Here is an 8966-nt window from a genome sequence, read left to right as displayed (position 1 = left end):
GGCCGAGGGAAGGGACCCGGGCGGACACGCCCCTCGCTGTGGCGCCGTCTCTGATTGGACCCGGGAGTCTTCGCACTTCGGTTTCGAGGCCGGCGGAGGGGAGCGAGGGGGCGGGTCCGAGACACGCCCCTCAGCCCTCCGCGGCTGCTGATTGGCCCGCGGAGTCTTCGCACTTCGGTTTCGAGGCCGGCGGAGGGAAGGGGCGGGGCAAGGACACGCCCCTCGGCCCTCCGCGGCTGCTGATTGGCCCGCGGAGTCGCCGCGTTCGGTTTTGGAAGGCTCGCTGCGGAGCGCCCAGCGAGGCGCGGCTGAGGATTGGCTGCTCCGGGAGCGCTCTGCGGCCGCGGCGGGGACCGAGGCGGCCGGCCACGGCGCTCAGGTACGTAGGTCTGCCACTCGGCTCCCGGTGGGTAGGAGCGAGCGGGCGGGCGGGCCATCAGGACTGGGGTGCCGCCGGACCTGAACCCCTGATACACGCATAGGGCCCGTGTGCGAAGCGCCACGTCTAAGTCGCGGGGACCGACCTGTGCTGGGGTGGTCGCCGGGCGATACCAGCCAGGATCCCCCCTCCCACGCTCTTGCCCTATGGGTGGTGCCTCCTGGTCCTAGCGAGCACCTCCGTGGCAGAAGCCCGGAGCTGCGCCCGCCCTTCGAAAGGCGGCAGGGGTTAGGGTTGGGGTCGGCGCATCTCAGCTGGCCCCATCCCGATGTGAGGTCTGTCGGCGCCGCCCTGCATTCAGCTGGGTGAGTAATCGCTCTCATTCCCCCACGGGGCCATGGGGTGCGGATGGCACCGAGGCTGGCTGGGGAGACCTGACTTTCGATCCCTCCGCCTTCCAAAACCGGTAGAAGCAGACAGCAGACTCCGAGAAGGTGCAGAGCCTCCTGGGTCTTTGCTCTGAAGACCTTGGCACCCTCTGGTGGGAACAGAAATAACTAGAGGGGAGCGAGTGCTGGGGTCAGATTTCTTGGGTTCGTATCCTGGCCTTAGCATATCCTACCTGTGACTTAACTTTCCTGAGCCTAGCTTTCTCATCTGTAAAACGGGTGTAACCATAGTGCCCCCTCAGAAAGGGTGTCGTGAGGATTAGAGAGATTACCCTTCTCAAAGTGCTGGTTTGGACTTGTCTTGGAGCGAGGCGCCTCAACGGCAGCGATGATGTAAAAGTCCGCAGATGACTCTATTCTCCATTCTCCCTTCACCCCCTTCTCCCAAAAGTGAAAGGCCCCTTTTGATGGAGTCTCATGATAGTGGTGGTGACGAAAAACGGGTGGTTAAAAAGCCCTTTCCTTCATACCATTCATTCATAATGTGCTGGGATGGATACTTTCAGCATACTTTATGTCTCTTATCCCAGTAAGGGTTATTTATTCTCACCGTTTTGACAATGAACAAACTGAAGCAGGGAGAAAACTGAGGCTTGCCAAGGCCACCCAGTTATCAGTGGCACAGCCAGAATTCAAGGTTCTTGAACTCTTGAAAAGTTATTCCTAGATTTATAGGAGTCTTTTTCCAGGCCGTATCGGAGACTTGGTCTGGGGGAAGGGTCCAGTTCCTTTCTCAAACGTTTTGGGACAGAGATTTGGAGGCCAACGTACGTCCATTTCCCTCAGGCATGCCTCCCTGAGGCTGGGCCCTTCCGGGTGGGGGGCCCACACAGCCGTTTGGACTGGGCCTCTCACTTGAGGAGCCACAGATTTTGGCTGCTGTCCAGTGGCATGTCTGTCCAAGGAAGTAGGCCAGGGCCACAGTGTTGACTTGGGCCTTGGGCCAGAGCCTCCAGTTCTTTCTCTAAGAGACCCTTGGCCTCCGCTTGCAGATTACCACCACCAACAGGGCTATCTGGAGGGGGAAGCCAGGTGGGAAGCCAGTTGCTGCCTAGTTCACACAACTGTGTGCTGCCTCTCATGGTTATTTTCCACGGCCCCGAGACCAGGATGAGCATAGATAGGTGTCTAAACGGAGTTTGATGCATGGCAAAGACTGCAATATTTATAAATTGCAAATCATTACATGGTGATTCACTTTTTAAATATATTTCTTTGTTAGAGCTCTATAGTTCCTTTATTGCCTGTTTAAAACGGATTGAACTTTGTCATGCTCAACATTTGGTATTTACTTGGGGGTTCATTTTTAACCTAGTTTGTATCAAATTGAAGTATTTTGCAATTAGTCTTCACTCATTTGCTCACAGATCCATGCTTATCTTCATGTCTGCTCTGAAAGATTCATTTGTAATCTTATAATAGCTCTGTGGTTTCATTTTCCAGTTTAAAAAGTACCATTGTTAAGTATACACTGACTTTCCCGGAGGCAGGTCTTGTCCAGGAAATGAGGGGGAAGTAACTATTGGACACATTGAATGAGACAGGAAAAGTTTCTTCTGATAACAAAAGTGCTGTGATTCAGTTTTCCCCAAGTTTACAATCTAATCCCACCTGATACTCACCAATTTTTTATTCTCAGCCTCACTCTGCTGCCTGAATCTCAGGGTGAGAGGCAGAGCCAAGGGTGAGGGTCCTCAGAATCTGGAGGTTCCCCCTCCCCCTGCTTCACAGGATCAGGGAAGGTACGGTGAGGCTAGAGGCTCAGGCTCTCCCAGATGGCTTCTCATTGGTGCATTTGTAACTCACTGTAGCTGGGCAGCTGGGGGCAGGGCCTTGTAGGCCCTTGCGGCCCTGGCAGCGGTGGCTGGGACTATCTGGGAAATCAGGCTCCAAGCCATTTCCTCCCTGAGGCAGCTGCTGCTATTTGATCCTGTTGCCAGTCTCTTAAGAGGGTGAGATTGACTGCATTTGAGAGTGGGGGACATGCCCCAGGAGTCTGCCCCAGGCTTGGCTATACCCAGCCTAGGTCATTAGACTGCTTTACAGCAGTGATTCTCTGTCTTCTATCAGACCCTAACCCCACAGACACAGCAGCAAAAGAGTGTCTGACTTCCAGGAAGATGGAGAAGGGGAGCTACTGTTGGGGAGTCTTTTTTTTTTCTTTTTTTCTTTTTTTAAATATATATTTTATTGAGTTATTACAGAGAGGAAGGGAAAAAGAAACATTAACGAGAGAGGATCATCGATCAGCTGCCTCTTGCACACCTGCAACCAAGGTATATGCCCTTGACCGGAATCGAACCTGGGACCTTTCAGTCAGCAGGTCGAGGCTCTCTCTCTGAGCCAAACCGGTTCGGCTGGGGAGTCTTCTGATACCTAATGAGCCAGACCTGTCCACACACGTTGCTCGTAGGCTCTTTGTTCAGACCTAGCCTTGTCATGGAATCACTGACTTTCAACACTGGTACAGGCCTTCAGAGACCATCAGCATCAACCTGTTCTTCTCACAGATGAAAGAGGGAGACAGGCCCACAGAATCCTGAGGCCTCGCAGCCACTGAGTGGCAGAACTGGGGCTCAAACCAGTCCTCTAACTCATAAGACAGAGCTCTGTGCCCCGGGTTGGGTTATAGTTCCTGATTTCTTCTGTGGAAGCTGGGATCTTCCTCTTCAGAATGTCACGAGTTCAAAGCTGAGGCAGCCCGTCACCCAGGGAACGGCCCTGATGTTATTGAAAAAGATTAAAATAAACTCCACACCCCACCCTTGCCTCCAACGTGGGATATTCAGTGTTCTTTCCTTGCTACTGGTGGGGTTTCCCCTTTGTGACTTAGCACTTCTCACAGACGAATGGGAAGAAATGTGCTTTGAGCAGCTTGGCTGTGAAAACACCTCGGTTGCTTAAAAGCTTGGGCTGCAGTCAGACTAGATTCTGACCTTGGCCGAGTCCCTGCTTTATATCTGTTCTCAGCTTCCTTTGCTTCTCTGTGAACGGGTGAGGCTAACAATGCCTGGCCCCTCGAATTGTTTTAAGGATGAAATCATATTATGCATATTGTTTGATACAGAATAAATGTTCCATAGTTAGCTTGACTTCTCTTTACCAGCTTGTGTTACCTGGTGACTGTTTCCTGATCACAGTATATTTATATCATCTATCGCTGGGAGTATAATTATCACATATATTTACTGGATTCCCATAATAGTGCCTAAGAAGAGGCAGGTTTTAAGATTATTTTCCAGATAACAAGTATAATTTTTATGAATTTATTTGAAAGTCTTTTGTAGGTTTATTTTCATTATTAGATCTTTTGAAAAAGAGTGGGGACAGCTGGTGTGGGTGCAGTGGTTGAGTGTTGACCTATGGATCGTGGTCTGCTTCCTTGTCAGGGCACATGCTCTGGCTTGACCCCCCAGTGTGGGGTGTGCAGGCTTGACCCCCAGTGTGGGGTGTGCAGGAGGCAGCTGATGATGTTTCTATCTCTCTATCCCCCTCTCCTCTCTGAAATTAATAATATATATATATTTTTTTTTTTTTTTAAAGAATAAGTTCTTATGATAGAAGGCATAGAAACTAGGACAATGGGGTGTAGAAATTACTGGAATCAGGAGGTGGCCATTGAGGTGAGGAAGAGGGAAGGCCAGGGTAAGGAAGGGACAGTCATTATCTGGGAAGTCTGAATGGGATGAAGAGATGGCTCAAATTCTCTAGAGAACAAAAGGCAGGTGAGAGTAAGGATTATTTTTGCAAGTAGGATTATTTGTGAGCTGAAGATAGGAAACCAGTAGTGCTTTTATTTATGATTCTATTGTTTATTTTATTTTTTTACAGTGAGCATATACATTTTACCTCTCTCCTTTTCAAGCTGGTTACTGGTTGACAGCTGTCTCTGTAGCTAGCTGTGGAATGAGGTCTGACTTAGTAACCAGGCCTTCCCCATTAGGCCCAGGGCTGAGGGGCAGAGGGAACAAGGCAGGCTCTCACCTGGCTCAGGCTAGACTGCTTGGAGGAAAGAACTCTTACCACATCACTCTTCTGACCCAACACAAAAGTCAAGGAAACAAAAAAGGGGGCATTTGCCTTTATTTTGCTCTTGTTGGGCACCTGGTACCATACGAGACTCCTTTACACCAGTCCCGAGAAGTGGTTTTGGCTCCATTTGACAGTTAAGCAAACAGGCTCAGAGAGGTTAACTTGCCTAAGGTCTCAGCTAGGCAAGTGGCAGAGCTGGGATTCAAATCCCGTTCTGCATAATGCCAAAGTCCTTAGTCTTCCTTGTCTCCTTGTTTTCCAATACCATGGCTTTTTCAGGTCGTACCAGAAACAAGGATAAGGTGGGTGAGCTTCTTATGCCTTTATTATTTATTCAGTGTGAACTATCTAGAACTGAGGAATATGATTTAATTTTCATTTCCTGGATATGATACAAGGACATTGACATGAGTGTAACTTTTATCAGTTTTCTTGTAAGTTTCAGCTTCTGCCCTGACAGTATTCTAAACCTGTAGCTTCTTCTCCTGCCCCTCTCAGTGGTCCTTTGGATAGTAGATCTGATTGGTCTATTTCATGCTGCTTGCTAAATTATACAGGGTTGGGCAAAAGTAGGTTTATAGTTGTATGAGAAACAGAGTTTTTCCTTATATTATTTATTAATTATTGTATTAGTTCCCATATAAACAGCTATAAGCCTGCCTTTGCCTCATCCTGTATGGACTTGGTTCATCCCGAGAGTCTTGAAGAAAGGTGGGGTAACTCTTGTCAATTTTATGGATGGAAAAGCAGAATAGAACATTGAGCACTGCTCTTAATGCTTTGTGTGCTTCGTTCAGTCCTACAGCAACCTCAGAAGTAGGTACTAGTTAGTACAGCTGATACAGTTACACAGGAAGGAGCTGCCAGTGGAGGTCAGAGCCAGTACTAAGTGGTGGACGCAGCCGGAAGTGAGATTCCAACCCGGCTCCACAGACCCTCTATTTGTACTGTAGAGCCTGGGCCTCCCCATCAGAAATCCGCATTCTCTTTCTCAGTTTCCTCGGCTGGGAAGTGAGGAGGGTGAAAGTTCCTACCGCATAGGGCTGCTGTGTTCACATTTCAACAACGCCAGATGAACACGGCTCTTACAGTGGTGTGTAACACACTGACACACCACACTTCCACTGCCGCCGCTGGTGTTCTTAAGACCTGGGTATCCTGGGGTCTGCCTGGGCTTTGGAGCCAGACGGACCTGGTTCTCCGGCTCTGCACCTACATGGGGCGTTGTGACTGTGGTGGGGAAGTCATTTAATCTGAGTCACACTCCATCTGTAAGGTGCGGATAAACAACTCTTACCTCAGAGGTGTCTGTGACTCTTAAATTTCCACATCAGACACATAGCACTTTTATAATAAAGTTTAGCTGTCATCATTAACATCATTTGCCCTGGGAAATCAGTGTAAGACTTACCTTAGCTTGGCTCCTGAAGAACAGAAACACCAGAAGTCCTTGCATGAGTCAGGAGCCCCAGGTTTGGGAAGGGCCTGCTGAGCTGCCGATCTCCATGCTTTCCTTCCTCAGAGCACCCAGGATGGGCACCCCAGCCTCTGTGGTGAGCGAGCCGCTCCCTTGGCAGGCCCCCACCGAGGCCCGGGGCCGCAAGCAGGCCTCGGCCAACATCTTCCAGGACGCCGAGCTGCTGCAGATCCAGAGTCTGTTCCAGCGCAGCGGGGACCAGCTGGCGGAGGAGCGGGCACAGATCATCTGGGAGTGTGCCGGGGACCACCGCGTGGCAGAGGCCTTGAGGAGGCTGCGCAGAAAGAGGCCGCCGAGGCAGAAGTCCCTGGGCCACTCGCTACATCACTGCAGCCGGCTCAGGTAGGTTCCCGGGAGTGGAGGGCTGAGGGAGGGAGAGCACTAATGATGTCCATTCACCATTTCCTGGCTGTGGGGCCTGGGGCTGCTGACCCAGCCTCACTGCAAAGTGCCTACCACTGGGGCTGTGGTAAGATCTACACAGTGCCTACCACATGGTTGGCACTTAAAAAGTTGCTACTAGTATTGGAGTCATACATGACCGTGTTAACTCCCACCGGAAGGGGTGCCAGGATCCTTTCAGTGCCACCTTATTTCACAGTGATTCTTAACCATTTAGGAGGGACTAGTGTTTGGAAGGGGGAAAATACTATTTATCTATGAAAGAACAGGTAACACTCAGAAGTCAGCCTGATGAACATCTTGGCTCTGGAATTACAGAGGCTATAGCATAGGAAAGTACTCTAGAGGCAACAAAGGTTAACAGTTGTTTAGAAACTTTATCCCAAACTTTCCCTAGTTATCCAACTATTTGTTTAGATCACTGCCAGCCCAGGAACAGGGATCCTCCCCTTCCCACCCCCTCTGCCCACCCCCACAAGATCCAGCAGAACCACATGGCCTAACCAACTGCTGTGGGCACCCTCTGGGCTCCATTCCTCCACCACCTTCTGTGGAGCCCGCAATCAGAACATTAGAACTGAACAGGCCTTCTGAGGTCATCAGGTCCATATCAACTCCAATTGATTAGTAATCGCTACTTAATACACCTTAGTAAGGATACTTGGTTCCTCCGGTCTCATGTGACTAATTAACCATGTCTGCCAGGAGTATAGGAAGTTGTGAGAAACGTTGAATGCTGCACACCCTGATCTAGTCCTACTCTCTTTATAGAAAGCTGAAAGTTTTGCCTCGTCATGTAGCTCTCAGGGGGCAGAGACGAGACCAGAGCCCTGGTCTCATTTTGTCCCATTGTTTTAATAGTTCACATGACCAAAATCTCTTTAGTCCTCATTCTGCCCTTCCTGTTGATGTTGGCCTATCCCACACTTGTTCCCTACAGAATCCCAGAGCCCCGAGATCCACTGGCTGACCCACAGAGCAGCGCCACAGAGATGGCTTCCAGTGACCAGTATCTGAACACTAGGAGGACAAGTGCCAGGATCCGCCGGAATTGGAGGAAGTCGGGCCCCACAAGCTACCTCCATCAGATCAGACACTGATCCGGGGAAGGGGCTGGGAATGGCACGATCTTCCCCAGGAATCATAGGGACTTTGGCCACAGGCCCGGGAAGCTGAAGGAGGAAGACTTGAGGCAGACAGCCCCACATGCTGCTGCTGGCCTGCTCAGTTCAGAAGGACTGGAGACATCCACTGAGCGCTAATTGTGTGGGACCATTCCTCATCAGGAGCAGCAACAGTGACCGTTCTTGCCTTGGCCCTTCCCCACCTAGCACTATACTTGGGCTGCATGACATTCCCCTGGGAGTTAAGTGACAGGCACGCAGACCAAGCATCTCACCACTCCTGCTACTAACCCTCCTGTATCATGACCCATGGCCCAGCAGCCTGTCCTACACCCCTGTCCCTGCCAGGGCACACAAGTAAACTGTGGTTTAAGTGGCAAAATAAAAACATTTGCACCAAGAACTGTGAGTCTTGATACTCCGGAGCTGGGGGGTGAGGGCTGGGCTCGTTGCGAGGAAGGCTGGTGTTCCCAGGAAGAAGAAAATAGGGCTGACTTTGCTTTCTCACCACCATCCTGTAGAGCCCGTGCCGAAGCTTCCTTTTCCAGAGGCTGTCAGATGCAGAGATGGAAGCATCTCTGCAGCAGTCCTGAGCCACAGGAGCGGACAGGGTTTTGGGCTATTACAGTCAGCTGTACAGGGCGGGCAGCGAGCCTGCAGTCACAGTAATGGGTGCCAGTTCCTCAGCTGGCTTCTTCATCCCCATGGGCCAACCATCCTGAGATGGGTCAACAGCTGAAGCATTCTTGAGCTCCTCCATTTCCAAGGTTCCCATAGCCTGAAAACCCTCAAAAGAAGCATGCCACGCCATTCCCATTCAGCTCCCGCCCACCCATCCTCTCTGCTAGATTATCTATCACTTTAACGAAGCTAGTGCTCAAAGTGCTCTAAGCATATGCAGAGCAGAGCTCCTCTCATAGCCAAGAGCAGAAACTGGTCCATATTCCTTCCAAACCTTTGTGACTAAATGACTTGGGAATTTTTTTAGTTTGCAGAAGTAGTCACTGCAAATACTGTGTCATCCCTTATAGGGGAGTATCTCATAACAAAACATATTTCTGCAACAAATACTCACACTTAGGGATTCATCATGGTTACAAATA

At 50.3% G+C, this 8966-nt stretch overlaps 1 protein-coding gene across 6 annotated transcripts; it reads left to right on the top strand.

The window, feature by feature from the left end:
• Nucleotides 1-217: 217 nt before the first annotated feature.
• Nucleotides 218-8266, top strand: AVPI1 (arginine vasopressin induced 1). Of its 6 annotated transcripts, none has more exons than XM_036438775.2 (4): nucleotides 218-373; nucleotides 4045-4050; nucleotides 6383-6679; nucleotides 7680-8266. In XM_036438775.2, exons 3-4 carry the CDS (start codon nucleotides 6393-6395, stop codon nucleotides 7837-7839), a joined length of 447 nt encoding a protein of 148 aa, XP_036294668.1. In that variant the 5' UTR covers nucleotides 218-373; nucleotides 4045-4050; nucleotides 6383-6392; the 3' UTR covers nucleotides 7840-8266. The 6 variants fall into 6 exon arrangements, with proteins under 6 accessions (XP_036294668.1, XP_045437922.1, XP_036294670.1 ...); XM_036438777.2 differs by lacking the exons at nucleotides 218-373; nucleotides 4045-4050 and adding exons at nucleotides 414-732; nucleotides 1530-1534; XM_045581966.1 differs by lacking the exon at nucleotides 4045-4050 and having other exon boundaries at nucleotides 239-379.
• Nucleotides 8267-8966: the final 700 nt, after the last annotated feature.

The sequence above is a fragment of the Pipistrellus kuhlii genome, unplaced genomic scaffold (genome assembly GCF_014108245.1).
Source record: "Pipistrellus kuhlii isolate mPipKuh1 unplaced genomic scaffold, mPipKuh1.p scaffold_m20_p_15, whole genome shotgun sequence".
Classification (NCBI taxonomy): Eukaryota; Metazoa; Chordata; class Mammalia; order Chiroptera; family Vespertilionidae; genus Pipistrellus; species Pipistrellus kuhlii.
The sequence above is the reverse complement of the archived record's forward strand: the minus strand, read 5'-3'. Positions and strand labels throughout refer to the sequence as shown.